General features: G+C 43.0%; 1 protein-coding gene across 1 annotated transcript; it reads right to left on the bottom strand.

Annotated features, from left to right (window-relative positions):
- Positions 1-3,351: 3,351 nt before the first annotated feature.
- Positions 3,352-8,927, bottom strand: LOC142210134 (inducible metalloproteinase inhibitor protein-like). Its single transcript, XM_075279161.1, has 5 exons — positions 8,891-8,927; positions 7,975-8,013; positions 6,411-6,609; positions 3,915-3,952; positions 3,352-3,554 (listed from the first exon to the last, which is right to left on the bottom strand). Exons 1-5 carry the CDS (start codon positions 8,925-8,927, stop codon positions 3,352-3,354), a joined length of 516 nt encoding a protein of 171 aa, XP_075135262.1.
- Between the last annotated feature and the right edge of the window lie 9,846 nt (positions 8,928-18,773).

Below are 18,773 nucleotides of genomic sequence, written 5' to 3'. Positions count from 1 at the left end.
CAACCTTTTCATTTCTAATGAATTTACATTTCTCTTTATCACAGAAACATGGCCGACACCCTCAAACACCGCCTCCCCTGCTGCCCTCTCCTATAGAGGTCTGCAATTCTCGCACACTCCCCGCCCTAACAATAAACCTGGTGGAGGTGTAGGCCTTGGCCCCAATCCAACTGCTATCTGCTCTCCCCCCCCCCTTTGATTTGCACTCTGTTCACATCTACTCACCCTCCAACCTCCAACTGGCTATCATATATCGACCACCATGACCTACCGCCGCCTTCATCGACCACTTCACCACCTGGCTAATGCACTTCCTATATACAGACACCCCCACCATCATCATGGGTGACTTCAACATCCCCACTAACACAAGCCACCGGCTTTCAGTCTCCTGTCCCTCACGGCTTCCTTTGGTCTCTTCCAATGGTCCTCCTCTGCCACCCACACAAAGGGGCACATGCTAGACCTCATATTCACCCACCTCTGCTCCATATGCGGCCTCTCTAACTCTCCGTCCACACTCTCTGATCACATCCATGACTTTCTCTGCCCTCTCCTCTGTAATAGACCCCCAACCCCAAAACTAACATGCCCCCACAGGAACCTCAACTGTCTTGACATCCACACGCTCTAAGACTCTCTCCTACCACTTGCTAACATATCCTCACTCAGGATGCAGATGCTGCTGCTGCCTTCTATAATGCCACCATTACTTCAGCCCTTGACTCTGTGGTCCCCTTCACAAACATCAGTGCCTGACTGATCAATAGGTAACCCTGGCACACTGACCTGACTAAAAAACTGAGACATTTCTTAGATGGGATAACCTTGGACTCTGACCTATCCTTCAAGTCACACATCCAAACCCTCAACACCTCCTGCCACCTCCAACTCAAGAACATCCATTGAATCCGCTCTTTCCTCACCACTGAAGCTACAAAGATGCTTGTCCATGCCTTCATTATCTCCTGATTAGATTACTGTAATGCCCTTCTCCTTGGCTTCCCAGCAAATACTCTCGCCCCCCTCCAGTCCACCTTAAACTGTGTTGTTCGCTTAATACACATCTCCCCCTGTTCATCGGCCAATCCTCTCTGCTAATCCTTTCACTGGTTACCCATTGCCCAGCAAACAGATTTGAAGTTCCTAACGCTGACATACAAAGCCATCCACAACCTGTCCCCTCCATATATCTCCAACCTAATCCCCCACTACCTGCCCACACGTAACTTCAGATCCCCCAATGACCTCCTACTCCGCTCTACTCTCATCCGCTCCTCACACAACCGTCTCCAAGATTTCTCCCGTGCATCCCCCATACTCTGGAACTCCTTACCAAGACACATAAGACTGATCCCCACAATCACAGGCTTCAAGAAGGTCCTGAAGACTCCCCTATTCAGGAAGGCCTACAACCCCCAATAACACTACTGTCACCACATCAGAGATGGTCTGATCTACTAAAAGAGGAGTCTTCGGAGCAAGGTAAAAATGGGAGATGAGAATACACAGTCTAGTTTACACCAAATATTACAACCAAGACTAGGAAATAAGTAACATAATATAAGAAAGGAAGAATGGAGGATGGTACTGCCTTTGGTGATGGATTTCCAGTTGTCGAGGAGTGGAAATTGCCCCTATGGTGGACACTGTGATGTCCCTGATAACAGCTGTAGGAAAATCAAAGTTGTCTAGAAATAGAAGTGTAGAGAGAAAAGAGCAGAAGAAGTCAATAGAGGAAGGAACATGGCAGCACTCACCCTCAATATCAAGAATGTTTTGTGATCTTCTAACCAACAAATCTCAATAAGATAAGATAAGATAAGATAATCCTTTAATAGTCCCACCTTGGGGAAATTTCAGGTCTAGTGATCTGTAAGCAGGGTGGAAGGAAATGATGGAAAAAGGGAGACTGCAAACACTTAGACCCAAGAGGGTGGTGACTGGTGATAGAGGGAGGAAGAGCAATACAAGGAGGTGCGTGCTGTGATGTACCAACAGTGACTGCCCCTTCCATTCCTTCCCTACCACACCACACCATTCTCGCGGACAGACTTTCTTGTAGGCAAAGCCAAAAGGTTTGCTGGGATAATGAATGTCTCAGCTGTTTGGATGAAAGTTGCCAAGTTCCCAAATGTGCTAGCCTAAGGAGCTGCTAAGAGGAGGTACAAGAAGCCTAAGCAAAGGCACAGTAGATGAGATCAGGACACGCATTTTAGGATATAAAGATGAGGCAATATGTGAGGGACAAAGGAGTCTCCTCTTCCACATACACCCCACCAAAGAGACAGAATAGTGACCATGTCCAATGCAAAGTAGCCCCAACACTAACAGATGGCTGAGCTGGCTGAGAAAGCTGTGGCACAAAACAGGTAGACAGTTCTAACATCTACGGCCTGTACATCAGCACCTGATGGCCACTGTACAGTGCACAGATCCTCCTAGTATACAAGCTGCAACAGAACAGAAAACCACAGAGCCAGGAAGCCATCAAATCAAACAAGCTTTATTGGCACATCCAAATAGATATTTGGTGGGTATGGGGGGGTGGGGGGGTTGATTTGGGGTATAACAGTCCGTGGAGTTCATCTTCCTCTTAGTTGGTGACCGCTATATGGGGAGGTGGGGTGGGGTGGGTTGTTTGGGCTATAACAGTCCGTGGGGTCTCATCTTCCTCTTGTTTGCTGCAGCTGGACACGTATTGGTGGCTGCCAGTAGCAGAAGTATGTATTGAAAACATATTTCAATGACTTTTCATTGGTTTTTGTTCATCAGTTTAGCCCATTGAAGGCGTTCGGGTTAAATCCGCTCCATCTGTATTACATGATTTCCTAATCCTTACAGTTCTATTCTATTGTTATCTTTTAGTCTACTGCGCCCAAATCCTGTTGGAGATTCGGACCTGACCCTCCATATTGTACATCCTACAGCTTTCTATTAGGGAACCACAAGACATTTTACTATGTGATGGGCCTTATTGTCTCCTGGTCATTTATAGATCATCTGCTGGAGATCAAAGGCTCCATACAAGTCTTGCGATATCCTGGAGATTGTTCCATAATATTTCTGTATGAATTATTAATATCAGACCATGCAATGGAACATTATGTGTATTGCCCAATATCTGGATGGATCTATACTGGCCTAGAAAACTATCCATAAAAATAGAGAAAAAGAACTTCCGTCAGCCATTTTATTGCTATTAGATACATCAGAATACCATTGGACAAGGTCACTTTAGATCTTCCCAATTATTGATAAGACATATCTGCAGTGGTTTAGCCACTTTTGGGACAGTCCTGAAGAAGGACACCTTCCACTCGGGGGGCCAGTATTCTTCTCTACAGCCAGTTACACTTTCTTGGGTCCATACTTGCAGTCTTCAACCCTCACACATTTCCCATACTCGTTTTCTAAAGTGCCTTCTATGCAGTAACATCCCGGCTCACACATCGGCAAGCATCTGGAATAAATGGCCTTGCAGTTTCGTAGACAGGGGTTCCCACATTTGTCATATATTTTCCATGGTTCACAAGTTGTAGAGCCACTGGTGACTGCAAATAGAAATAAAGAAATGAAAACTAAACATCATTTATCTACTTCGAAGTTCATAATATAAGAATGTTTAGGTTCCATCTCTCTAAACTGAACATGAATCCCCTATAAAAATTTAAAAAATTTACATTTTGTAGTTCCATTTTATGATGAAAGCTCGATCCAAACAGGGCCGCTTTAACCATAGGGCCAAAGGTGCAGTTGCACAGGGCCCAATGGTTACGAGGGGCCCCATTTAGACAGCTGGACAGTCATGCAGTGGGTCTGATGCTGCCGAACTCAAACTCATCGGCATCCAGAGGACGCCAATGGAGTTGAAAACAATGGTAATAAATGAGCCATCTACTCCATGTATCTACATCTGGTCACTATCTTTGCTCCTGGTGTCTTGATGACTCTGGGACCAGAGAGAGAGAGTAGAGAAAAGGGGAGATGTGAGTTAAACTGGAGAGGGTCATGGAACTATGGTGGCAACCTGGGGGAACATGAAGCTGTGGGGGCAACCTGGGGGGCGACTTCAAATGGTGAGGGCAACTGCAGGGAACATGAAACTGTGGAGGCAACCTGGGGGGACACAAAGCTGTGGGAGCAACCTGGGGGGGGGACATGACACTGTGGAGACAATCTAAAGGTGGACTTTAAACTATGGGGAAACTGGAAGATGACATTCTAATACAATATCTGAGGGGCCACAAAGAAGTATGACAGGTTAATGCTTGAGGGGCCACAGGGGGCAAGTTAAAGTGTGATACAGGGTCAATTGACTTTGTGTTGGGCATTATTTTGCATGGGGCCACTATGGAGGCATTATAGTGTGCGAGGGCCACTAAGAGTCAGTATACCATGTTGGGGCCACTGAGGGCGCAGTGGGGGGTAGAGGGGTGGGGGCATCCAAACATTTCACACCCTGGGAAGTGCTCTACATACACAATTCTACTGAGAGGGGGAAGGGAAGTGACAACAATTGTGATTCTATTTTATGGCCTGAGTAGTGGTCAGTTTAACCCTTTGTCTTTTACCTGGGGGAGTACAGACTCTGTAGGGATAGGTAATATCACTTATATAGTAAATCACATGATGTAATGCAGAATATCACACACAACAAAGGCTGAATACAATGATCACATCAGTAGAGGAGATCAGGGGCTCCATTTTAGGATCTGAAGAGGAGACAATATGTGAGGGACAAAGGTAGACACCCTTCCACATACACCCCACCAAACAGACAGAATAGTGACCATGTCCAATGCAAATTAGTCCCAATGCTAACAGATGGCTGAGCTGGCTGAGAAAGCTGTGGCACAAAACAGGTAGACAGTTCTAACAGCTACGGCCTGTACATCAGCACCCGATGGCCACTGTACAGTGCACAGATCCTCCTAGTATACAAGCTGCAACAGAACAGAACACCACAGAGCCAGGAAGCCATCTATTACCATGCCCATGTACAGGGAGGTTCTCCTTAGGACTTATATGGATTGTGATAAATGGACTTATAATGGACTACAATATCCAAGAAAAGGATGAACTCTGAGCCCTCAAGACTCCCATGTAGTAATAGCAGAAATCATGTAACACTAGGTAAGGACCCAAACACAATAGGTATATAGGGTTGCTGAGGCAGAGGCTATAGAGGCCGGCACCCAAGTCCTATGGATCCCATCATCGTAGGGTGCCCAACACTCCTTTACTGGGTGAGACACCACCATAGAGGTTATCTGGAGCCACCACTAGGTGAAATGTATCTTCTACAGATTTATATTCCTGTCACTAGCTGTATAATGTGTATTATATTAGCTCCCCCTATTGGTGGCTGCCAGTAGCAGAAGTATGTATTGAAAACATATTTCAATGACTTTTTATTGGTTTTTGTTCATCAGTTTAGCCAATTGAAGGAGTTCTGGTTAAATCCTCTCCATCTGTAATACATGATTTCCCAATTCTTACAGTTCTATTCTATTGTTATCTTTTATTCTATTGCGCCCAAATCCTTTTGGAAATTTGGACCTGACCCTCCATATTGTATATCCTACTTTCTACTAGGGAACTGTGAGAGATTTTACTATGTGATGGGCCTTATTGTCTCCTGGTCATTGATAGGTCATCTGCTGGAGATCAAAGGGTCCATACAAGTCCTGTAATATCCTGCAGATTGTTCCATAATATATCTGTATCAATTATTAATATCAGACCATGCAATGGAACATTATGTGTATCGCCCAATATCTGGACTTAGCTAGACTAGATGAAAAAGAAACAATACTATTCAGCTCACCATATGTTCAAGATAAATCAGTCCTGGAGAGCACGGCATACAGGTGGACTTGGACCCGTCTAGATGAAGATATTGCAAAAGTAAATGAAGCCAGCTACGTCCAGAGTAATGATGAAAAAATTTCCGCAATAAATTAAAATTTAACTTTTATTCCATCGTTTGAATAAAAAGGTTACAAAGCAACCATGGTGTAAAGTCAGGTATACAAAAGCTTTTGTATACCTTACTTTACACCATGGTTGCTTTGTAACCTTTTTATTCAAACGATGGAATAAAAGTTAAATTTTAATTTATTGCGGAAATTTTTTCATCATTACTCTGAACGTAGCTGGCTTCATTTACTTTTGCAATATCTTAGCTAGACTAGCCTAGAAAATCTATCAATAAAAATGCAGAAAAGAACTTCCGTCATCCATTTTATTTCTATTAGATACATCAGAATATTATTAGACGAGGTCTCTTTAGATCTTCCCAATTATTGATAAGACATATATGCGGTGGTTTAGCCACTTTTGGGACAGTCCTGAAGAAGGACACACCTTCCACTCGGGGGCCAGTATTCTTCTCTACAGCCAGTTACACTTTCTTGGGTCCGTACTTGCATTCTTCAACCCTCACACATTTCCCATACTCGTTTTCTAAAGTGCCTTCTATGCAGTAACATCCCGGCTCACACATCGGCAAGCATCTGGAATAAATGGCCTTGCAGTTTCGTAGACAGGGGTTCCCACATTTGTCATATATTTTCCACGGTTCACAAGTTGTAGAGCCACTGGTGACTGCAAATAGAAATAAAGAAATGAAAACTAAAGATCATTTCTATACGAAGTTCATAATATAAGAATGTTTAGGTTCCATCTCTCTAAACTGAACATGAAATCCTTATAAAAATTAAAAAAAATTGACATTTTGTAGTTCCATTTTATGATGAAAGCTCCATCCAAACAGGGCCACTTTAACCATAGGGCCAAAGGTGCAGTTGCACAGGGCCCAATGGTTGCGGGGGGCCCGAATTGGACAACAGGACAGTCGTGCAGTGGGTCTGATGCTGCCCGAACTCCAACTCATTGGCATCCAGAAGACGCCAATGGAGTTGAAAACAATGGTAATAAATTAGCCGTCTACTACATGAATTTACAACGGGTCACTGTCTTTGCTCCCGCTGTCTTGATGACTCCGGGACCAGAGAGAGAGAAGAGAAAAGGGGAACGGGGAAATGTGAGTTAAACTGGAGAGGGTCATGGAACTATGGGGGTAACCTAGAGAGGGTCATGGAACTATGGGGGCAACCTGGAGAGGGTCATGGAACTATGGTGGCAACCTGGGGGAACATGAAGTTGTGGGAGCAACCTGGGGGGGACTTCAAATGAGTTAAACTGGAGAGGGTCATGGATCTATGGGGGCAACCTGAAGAGGGTCATGGAACTATGGGGACAACCTGGAGAGGCTCATGGAACTATGGTGGCAACCTCGGGGAACATGAAGCTGTGGGAGCAACCTGGGTGGGACTTCAAATAATAAGGGAAACTGGAGGGAACATGAAGCTGTGGGAGCAACCTGGGGGGGGGACATGACACTGTGGAGGCAATCTAAAGGTGGACTTTAAACTATGGGGAAACTGGAAGAGGACATTATAACACAATAGCTGAGGGGCCACAAAGAAGTATGACAGGTTAATGCTTGAGGGGCCACAGGGGGCAAGTTAAAGTGTGATACAGGGTCAATTGACTTTGTGATTGGCAACTGAGGGGCATTATTTTGTATGGGGCCACTATGGAGGCATTATAGTGTGCGAGGGCCACTAAGAGTCATTATACCATGTTGGGGCCACTGAGGGCGCATTGATTTGTCCGTGATCAGGAATTTCTAAGTGGTGGGGGGTAGGCATCCAAACATTTCCCACCCTGGGCAGTGCTCTACATATACAGTTCTACTGAGAGGGGGAAGGGAAGTGACAACAATTGTGATTCTATTTTATGGTCTGAGTAGTGGTCAGTTTAACCCTTTGTCTTTTACCTGGGGGAGTACAGACTCTGTAGGGATAGGTAACATCGCTTATATAGTAAATGACATGATGTAATGCAGAATATCACACACAACAAAGGCTGAATACAATGGTCACATCTTATGGGGTTAATCCTTACTGTATTTGCATTGTACGGTTATCAGCAAGAAGAGCAGGCCTGCAAAATAAGAACACAAATTATTGGTATAGACGGAGTGAAGTCCATAGAACAACGAGAGGGGAAGTAAATAGGGTATAATGGTGAAAGGTATGAGAGGGAATAGTCAGGGTAGGTAAGTATCCAGAATATTACACCCCCTCCCACCTACAGTCATGGACATAAGTATTGGCACCCCGGGGGTTGTTTTGGGTGCCTTAGAGGTGTGAAAAGGGATCATGAAATCTGAAGATTACCAAAAAATGTGGGGTCTCAATGTCAGAAGGCTGAATTTGTGTCCTAGGCCGCGGGTCTTCCGGCAGGACAATGACCCCAAACATATTTCAAAAAGCCCCCAAAAATGGATGGAAACAAAACACTGGAGTGGCCCTCAATGAGTCCAGATCTAAATCCCAATGATCACCTGTGGAGAGATCATGGAGAGAAGAGAAGGCGCCCCCCAAATATGAGAGACCTGGAGTAGTTTGCCTAAGAAGAGGGGTCCAAAATTCCATTTGCTTGTTGATGGTTATAGGAAGCAATTGTTTGGTTTTTTTTTTCCAAAGGGTGGGCGACCGAATATTAAGTTGAGGGTACCAGTAATTTTTTTCAGACCAATTTTGGAGAATGGCATAAAATTATATGTATTATATTATATATGCTGTCTCTTCTTGCTACTGAAAGGGCCAGCTTGTGTCTTCCCCAGTCTTCACATATAAAAGTCTGATTCACCTGCCACACCCTTCCTGAGCAACATGATGTAGAGTTTGCTGCAGTCTAGCTAAGGTATGTGGGTGTCTACTGTTGGATTTTCTGTGTTTGACATTGGTATGTTACATATACATATATGTATACATATAATATATATACACAGTATATCTATAAATATAAAACTCACCCAGAGATGACAGCAGTATGACAGATGTCCGCGCCATCGTTAGCTTTAAGATTCAGGCAATTTCCTGTAAATTATTTTGTTACAGATAAAGCTTTGCTATTCTTTGCGATGCCAGTTTTTGCTCCTAGCATACACAATATAGCGGTACAGTATACAACACCCCACAGCAATGTTCTCTATAGTCCCTCTGTATTATATGGATTTATCACACACACTGGGACATTGATATACTTTGGTGTAATCTGCAGCTTTAGTACATACCTCGAGAGTGCACAGAGTCTGATCTTCTGGTGGAGATCCTACCAGCGTACTAGTCTATATACATGGTAGTCTGGGTGTTTTCAGGATGTCACCTATATATGAGACTTATGATATGTCATGGACGTCACCAGGTATTGTGACATAGTCATTCTGCTGAAGACAAATGAATTGCTCACAAACTACATCCTGGTTACAAAAGTCCTGTTTTACTTCATCACCTCTCGATCCAGCGACTGATGTGTTACAAGCACTGTCATCCCATTGAATGTCCTCCGTGTAATATCACGTTTCTCCTGTAGTGGACGCTGTAAGAGTAAAATATAACTCACCAGCAATACCAGCTGCTCATGGGAAGGCTAGATTAAGGTGATATTGTCACTCCATAGGGAGAGACCACCATGTAGGTGTGTGGAGTCTTATAAAGCCATTTACGCTCCACTGTGGGGGATTATGGGAAGAAAATGCAAATATATTTCCCAGGATGTAAATAGGGAAACAGTGCCTCTGTATGCTGTCCTCTATGGGAAGCAGCTCCCTTGAACATCATACCCGGCTTTCTAACAAGCCTTTATTGCAATGATGTGGGGTTTTGCCAAGTCAGTATCATCCCAACTGTGGACGGCGCCGTTTCGATCTGATTGGATCTCATCAGCACAGTCTAGGGAGAACTGACTTGGCAGAGGTGAGAGACTTCCAGACCAGATTATGGGGATATGAATGCAGTTTTTTTTATCCATTTTTATCCACTTCTAGAATTTTATTTTATTAAATTTGATGTAGTTTTAGGTCAAATGTTTGCAAAATTATAGAATATTCTATCACTTTATTTACTTTGTGACTGTACCAGCAGAATAGTGAGTTCAGCTCTGGAGTATAATGTGGAAGGTACTGTATCCTTGGGCTCATTTTTATCTACTGAAACTTAAAATAGAAATAGAAATTTATTATTAGTTGTTATTTGTTCCTTTCACCTTTTTTTTGTCCTATTGACCTCTGTATACTCTGGATTACGAGACTTACACTCAATAGACGTTCCGGTACACAGTGTATACCAATATGAGTACATCCTATTATTATACCAGGAACTAGAAAGTCCATGTTCTACAACAACAATGTGATGTGTAAAGTACAATGATGACTTCATTACTGATTATTATATTGTTACGAGTTTTGCATCTTACAACAGAAGTCGTACAACAAGATTTTGCTTTTGCTAGGGTGGTGAGAGTCAACAAATGACTGATGTGATGACTTATGGAATATTTCTTTTACACAATGATAAGACAGGGAAAGTGTTGCAAGCTCATGACGGCCCCTACCACAATTGTAGAGGTTATTACTGTTATCCTATTGACCCATTACGTATTGCTCTGTGCGACAAACCAGGTACAATAACTGTCCACCGAAGTTGACATCCCATGTTATGGAGAGTTTCAACAGACCATGCACTTTTTGGGTGAACTGCGGCAGTTCTTTTCATACATTTATTGAGACTGTCCACTGTGTATCCAGCCAAGCCCCTGTGCTCTGGTTTACTGAGCCTATTCCTAGTTAAAGGGGTATTCCCACGTCGCATACTCACCAGTCTTCGCTGCTGTAAAATCTTCTCTCTTCCTGGTTTCTTGCGTCATTGGTGGGCGGGGTTTCATATGCAAAGCCATACTGTCCAACTACCGCCAGTTTAGCTCCGCCCCAAATTAGTGTGTAGCTCCGCCCACCACATAGCGTGATCCTATGGGACGACTGAAGGACCTGTGATGTCATCAAAGGTCCTATAACACTTGTAAATCCTAGTGAGCTAAGGGACCCGGTCCTTGTGCCCACCAGCCTCCAGCCTGCTCCACATAAGAAAGCCAAATCCTAGTGAGCAGAGGGACCAGGTCCTTTAGCCCACTAGGATTTAGACTGTTCTATGTAAGAAAGCAGCTCTCATTTCCCCCCTCCTTTATCTGAGAGCAGATAGCTAGGTCACGTGGTGTAGACATAAGGAATAGCTAGAAACACAGGCTCGCTCCCGTGCACTTAGCCCCTCCTCCCTCCCCCCTGAGAGCAGGCAGCTACATCAGTTGACTTTTGAGCAGATAAGTCAAGGGCCGTGTCAACAATGAATTGAATAAATTAAGATAGTGGACAAACAAAGCAGTTTTGCTGAAGCAGTGTATTTAGGAAAAATCTTAAATCCACATTAACAAGCAGTATAGATAGGATCCTTGTGATGGGACGACCCCTTTAAGGATAAAGCCCCATGTAGCGAAACATAGCAAAAAAAAAACATGGTGTTCTAGTACCAGGGTTCCTTCCTCGTATTGTATCAGATCTTCTGACCTTGCCTTCTTACAGAAATTATTGTATGATTACTTACTTATTGCTTACTTCTACCCATTTGACCTTCATCTTACTGGGTTACTACTACAGATGGGTGAACGGATTTTGATGGCAGACTGATTTTGTTAAGCCAAACCTGAAGTGCTATTATTTTACTCTGGGTTCTCTTCAGGTCTTGTTCTGGATCAACATCGTGAGATTTTAGCTTGTATCTGTAACTCTTTTCAACCTTATCTATTATGTAAGCAGTTGGAATAAGAGATTAGGTTTGTAAGGATATGGGTCCGTTATGAATTTTTCAAAAATGCTGAGTGCTGAAAAACCCTTTCAAACCCCAGAAAAGAGTAAACTGAAGCCCAGGGGAGGTGTGGAAAAATAAATGCTCACTTTTCCTCAACTCTAGGCTCCCTCCTGGTCTTCTATGGGCCTCTCCTGGGTGATGACAGTGGCCTCATAGGACTGATCGTGGGGGGATTCCTTTGGAAGATACTATGTCTGATACTACAGTCATGGCCAAAAGTTTTGAGAATGATACAAATATTAATTTTTACAAAGTCTACTGCTTCAGTTTTCCTAATGGCAATTTGCATATACTCCAGAATGTTATAAAGAGTGATCAGCTTAACAGCAATTACTTGCAAAGTCAATATTTGCCTAGAAAATGAACTTTATTACCCAAAACACATTTCAACATCATCGCAGCCCTGCCTTAAAAGGACCAGCTAACATCGTTTCAGTGATTGCTCCATTAACACAGGTGTGGGTGTTGATGAGGACAGGGCTGGAGATCAATCTGTCATGATTAAGTAAGAATGACACCACTGGATACTTTAAAAGGAGGCTGGTGCTTGGCATCATTGTTTCTCTTCTGTTAACCATGGTTATCTCTAAAGAAACACGTGCAGTCATCATTGCACTGCACAAAAATGGCCTAACAGGGAAGAGTATTGCAGCTAGAGAGATTGCACCTCAGTCAACAATCTATCGCATCATCAAGAACTTCAAGAAGAGAGGTTCCATTGTTGCCAAAAAGGCTCCAGGGCGCCAAAGAAAGACCAGCAAGTGCCAGGACCGTCTCTTAAAAGTGTTTCAGCTGCGGGATTGGCCTACCAGCAGTGCAGAGCTTGCTCAGGAATGGCAGCAGGCAGGTGTGTGCATCTGCATGCACTGTGAGGCAGAGACTCTTGGAGCAAGGCCTGGTCTCAAGGAGGGCAGCAAAGAAGCCACTTCTCTCCAGAAATAACATCAGGGACAGACTGATATTCTGCAAAAGGTACAGGGAGTGGACTGCTGAGGACTGGGGTAAAGTCATTTTCTCTGATGAATCCCCTTTTCGAATGTTTGGGACATCTGGAAAACAGCTTATTCGGAGAAGACGAGGTGAGCGCTACCACCAGTCTTGTCTCATGCCAACTGTAAAGCATCCTGAAACCATTCATGTGTGGGGTTGCTTCTCAGCCAAGGGAATCGGCTCTCTCACAGTCTTGCCTAAAAACACAGCCATGAATAAAGAATGGTACCAGAATGTCCTCCAAGATCAACTTCTCCCAACCGTCCAAGAGCAGTTTGGCCATCAACAATGCCTTTTCCAGCATGATGGAGCACCTTGCCATAAAGCAAAGGTGATAACTAAATGGCTCAGGGAACAAAACAGAGAGATTTTGGGTCCATGGCCTGGAAACTCCCCAGATCTCAATCCCATTGAGAACTTGTGGTCAATCATCAAGAGACGGGTGGACAAACAAAAACCTACAAATTCTGACAAAATGCAAGCATTGATTGTGCAAGAATGGACGGCTATCAGTCAGGATTTGGTCCAGAAGTTGATTGAGAGCATGCCAGGGAGAATTGCAGAGGTCCTGAAGAAGAAGGGGCAACACTGCAAATATTGCAACGCTGCATTAACTCATTCTGTCACTATAAGCTTTTATTACTCATAATAGGACTGTAATTATATTTCTGTATGTGATAAAAACATCTGATAAACACATATAAAAACCAGAGGGCAGCAGATCATGTGAAAATATAAGATTCGTGTCATTTTCAAAACTTTTGGCCATGACTGTATGTATCACTGACTTAGAGGCACTACAACTAGCCGCTGAAGGCACCACAAATATAAAAGCAAGATATTGGAAGTGTGAAGAGTTTGAAGCCCAAAATTTTCTCTGGAACCAATAGGAGTATTGTGTCATCCATGAATAGTTCTGTATTGTAGGCAATGATCCATCCATGATGGACTGGTCATCCTTGTACATAGAGGAATCTCGATCTCTCTAGATGTCTTAGTACATTCATAAAAACTATCAATAAAAAATAGATGAAAGGAACATTTGCCAAATATTTTATTTCCATTACACATCTCTATATCATTGGACAAGGTCACTTTACATTTGTCAATGAATAATGAGTTGTTAATGAGAGGATATACAGTAAATGGGATGGTTTAGGGACTTTTGGAGGAATCCTGAAGAAGGACATGTTTCTTGCTGTCACTCAGGTGACGGTATCTTTCTTTACAGCGGCTGATACTTAGAACTACGCGGGTGTTTTCTTGCAGTCTTCGCTTTTCACACAATTCCCTTTCTCGTCAGCATAAGTGTCACCCGCGCAGAGACATATATGCTCACACTGTTGAGTGCACACACTATCCTTGGACTTGCAGCTTCGTTTACAGGAGTTACTACATGGGAACAATGCTTTGCCTGGTTCACACAATATAGGGCCTAGGAAAAAAAAAATAAATAAAGATGACTTTCATACTTTGAAGTTGCTAAAATAGAGATATTTAGATGATGGGCTGCCCACTTTTGGCCTAAGTTTGCCAGGACTAGTCATATTGATCACTGATAGGGACTACTGGGATTGGCCCATTGTAGGTTACCAGACTCAGGGACTCAGGTACAGCTGATCTTCTCGTCCCAAGACACTGGGGTAGATTTATCTGGCATTGAGGGATAATCTTTTGGCGCACGTTTGGCACAAAGCCCATTCTTGCATCAAAAGTGCCCCACAATCCCATTCTACACCCCACTCGCTACATTGTCCAATTGAGGGGGGGGGGGGCAAGCCAGGGAGGGCCTATATTTATTATAGCTCATGCCAGTTCCTAACTGGTGTAGATATATATTCTGGCACAAGGAATGATTTATGAAGAGACCAGATCTTCTTTCTAAAACAATCATTCCCTGCCCCAATTGGGGCGTTTATTAAGACCGGCATATGATACGCCAGTCTTACTAAACCTGCCCCACTGCCTGCCTCCGACTCCGTTCTCTATGTTAATTCTGAGTCTGGTTACTGATAAGAACAGCAAAAACAGCTGACTGCTGGAGGTCCAGGGAGTCAGACTCCTACCTATATGATACTGATGACCTATCCTATGGATATATCATCAATATACCAATATACATAACCAGGAAAACCCCTTTAAAAAAAATTACATTTCATAGCCCCATTTTTGGTAAACATTTCCTACCCTGGCTCACAACCTCCATTCCAATTCTACTGAGTGTGGGAAGAAAAGAGACAACAATTATGAGCCATTTTTATGGTCTGAGCACTGGTCTCCTTGACCCAGGATCTGTTACCTGGGAAAGTACAGATTCTATAGGGACTGGGTAAAAATACTTAATAATTAATGTGATTACATAATGTAGAATATCACACAGAATATAGGCTGAATACAATGATCACTTCTTTATGGGGTTAAATACTTACCTTCTTGCGATTGTGCGATTGTCAGCAGGAAGAGCACACCTGTAAAAATAAAAAAATAAAATTTTTTTAAAAATGGTTAAAAAATGACTCTACTGGGCTAGAAGTCATTTCTGCACTGGCCTCACTGCAAAAATGGATGTGGATGAGGGTGGGGCTTGAGTGTGGATGAGGGTGGGGCATGGGTGTGGTTGAGGGTGGGACATGGGTGTGGTTGAGGGTGGGGCTTGGGTGGGACCAACACCTGGCCATATTCATTATCATTTAAGCCACAAAATGGGGACTACATGACGACAAAATCTATGAATATTGGGATATCATGACCGATGTAAAAACCCTTCCTTATGGGACATCCAGTGCTTGCTGTGTGCTGTAACTATGTATATAGGTTCACCTATTTCTCTGATTTTGTGGGTTCCACAATATAAGAAAAGCAAGGACTTGGTAAAAAGCATCTGACTGGTTGGATGTAGTTTATCTGTAAATTTGTGCTTGAGGCTGTGCTGAGACTTCCTGCTCTGATAGAGGGAGAGAGAGCTGCTAGAGCCTGAAACCTGTACTTGACAACTGCAGAGACCACATTTACTATGAAATACAGGGGGAAAAGAAATATAAAAACTGGTAGAATTATATTATATTATATATATATATCACTTCCAATAGTACACAGATATTGAATATATGCTACTTACCCAGAGCGGACAGCAGTATGATAGATGTTCGTGCCATCTTTAGCTTTAAGGTTCAGACTTTTACCTGTAAATTATAAATTCATTTCATTATCGTGAGAACATATTAGATGAAGCTTTTGCTATTTGCTACTTTCATCTCCCCCATAGAGGTATATAGACATATTGAGTGAATAAATTATCATACAGTATTTGAGGAATGACCTCTAAGGGTTGTCCTTTTAAGAAAGCAGCCCCCCTTCCCCTTCCTTTATGACCAACTGATCAATATTGATGCGCCTCCTCTATTCCTGATAACCGGCCATTACACCTGGCGATATATTCCCCTGCAGCGGCCACTACAGGCTGAATGTGACATTACATGCAGGCAACATTTATAATAATGCATATTGCTTTTGGTAGACCCAGTTTGTAGTGACTTTCAGCTCCAGATCAGTCACCATTGCCTCTATAGGACCTGATTTAACAAAACAAGTAGATGGGTTACGGACCAGCTATGAACGGGCTGCAGATAAGGTTGGCCTCATAACTGGTTCCCATTGGGTGATAAAAATTTAAGAAAGCCCCAGACAAAGCAGTAACAGCAAATAATGGGTTATAATTGATATGGGTGTATCAGGGACCCCTGATAATCTACACAGCAGTAAGAGCTTTGGTACATACCTGGAGGACACACACCTGGAGGATAATCTTCTGGTGATATAGAGAACCTACTAGTGCATTGTCTTATATATGGAGAGTTTGGGTGTATACAGGGTGTGAACGGAAATCCTATATTTGGTTTATAACTTGTCATTGCCTGGTAAGATGCAAATAGTGATTGTAATTATTATAAACTAATTAACACATTCTGGATGAAGCAGATATAATTTGGGAAGATGCAAAGGCATGGCTATTTCTGAAATAACCAGTCATATCACATTTGTCCTGTGGGAGTAAGGGTCCATTCCCACGATGTAACGTGACGCTGATTCTGACACGTAAACTCGTGTCAGAGTCAGCGCTGCAAAACAGAATCCTATTGACTTCAATGGGTTCCGTTTAGCACGCATAACACATTAAAATCAATTGGAGGCTTTTTTTTAACCCATTGATTTCAATGTGTTACGCGCGCTAAACGGAACCCATTGAAGTCAAAGGGATTCTGTTTTGCAGCGCTGACTCTGACACGAGTTTACGTGTCAGAATCAGCGCCGCGTTACATCGTGGGAACGGACCCTAATACAAAGTTTACCAGCTGAGGATCTAAGGTTTCTGAAGCCAGATTTATAGCTTACTACCTGACGTTCCTTGGTATGTAGATGAATGAGACATGATGAGACAACCCTCTTAAAGCTAGGAAGGGGGGATCAGTAGGGTGCTTGTACTGATCCTCCTGTCACAAATCAGCAGGTTTCATAGCTGATATTCCCAACATAATCTACTTGTTCAGTATCTGCAGGGCTTGTTTTGGTGATTTGTATTCTGTGAAGTGGTCTATATACAGTGACTGTACCAGCAGAATAGTGAGTGCAGCTCTGGAGTATAATACAAGATGTAACTCAGGACCAGTACAGGATAAGTAATGTAATGTATGTACACAGTGACTGCACCAGCAGAATAGTGAGTGCAGCTCTGGAGTATAATACAGGACGTAACTCAGGATCAGTACAGGATAAGTAATGTAATGTATGTACACAGTGACTGTACCAGCAGAATAGTGAGCGTAGCTCTGGAGTATAATACAGGGTGTAACTCAGGATCAGTACAGGATAAGTAATGTAATGTATGTACACAGTGACTGTACCAGCAGAATAGTGAGCGCAGCTCTGGAGTATAATACAGGATAAGTAATGTATGTACACAGTGACTGTACCTGCAGAATAGTGAGTGCAGCTCTGGAGTATAATACAGGACGTAACTCAGGATCAGTACAGGATAAGTAATGTAATGTATGTACACAGTGACTGTACCAGCAGAATAGTGAGCGCAGCTCTGGAGTATAATACAGGATAAGTAATGTAATGTATGTACACAGTGACTGTACCAGCAGAATTGTGAGCGCAGCTCTGGGGTATAATGCAGGATGTAACTCAGGATCAGTACAGGATAAGTAATATATGTACACAGTGACTGTACCAGCAGAATAGTGAGTGCAGCTCTGGAGTATAATACAGGATGTAACTCAGGATCAGTACAGGATAAGTAATGTAATGTATGTACACAGTGACTGTACATGCAGAATAGTGAGCGCAGCTCTGGAGTATAATAAGATAAGATAAGAGATAAGATATTCCTTTAATAGTCCCACAATGGGGAAATTTCAGTGATACAGTTTCATAGATGGTACAGTAGTATATAACAAGAGAGAAACACATAGAAGCTCATGGCAGATAGAGAAATCCTAGGAATCATAGCAACTAAAAAAGAAAGAAACACAGACACACTGCAGGATCATTTAGTTCTCTGTGCAGATTGATGTTAATAATAATAATTATAATAATAATAATACAGCCGACTTGGTTGTAGGACACGAGGAGGGGGGTCACAGCTTGTGGATATAACAAGCAGAAATTTTTGCAGAGGTGGGGGGGCATATGCAGCTATCATGATGATAACATGTGGCAGTTCCTTTGGTAGGTGGTGAGATCTCCTGCTCACAGCTGATAGTTCGGTATCTTGCATCAGCCCTATTGTCCTTTTAACCACAAAAAATGCCCCAAATGTCCTTCATCACAAGCCGTCCTCCTTACCACAGTGTTCTACTGCCCCAAGGAAGTCAGAGACCATCCAGGTATACAGGGTGATGCTCTCTGGCCAAGCTTCCATAACTCCTGGGGTAGGTGGGTGATGGCAGGTTCCCAGGTTGTAACAGTGTCTCACGTGTCCACAGTAATAGAAAGAAATACCAG

Source organism: Leptodactylus fuscus, chromosome 6 (assembly GCF_031893055.1).
Source record: "Leptodactylus fuscus isolate aLepFus1 chromosome 6, aLepFus1.hap2, whole genome shotgun sequence".
Classification (NCBI taxonomy): Eukaryota; Metazoa; Chordata; class Amphibia; order Anura; family Leptodactylidae; genus Leptodactylus; species Leptodactylus fuscus.
The sequence above is the reverse complement of the archived record's forward strand: the minus strand, read 5'-3'. Positions and strand labels throughout refer to the sequence as shown.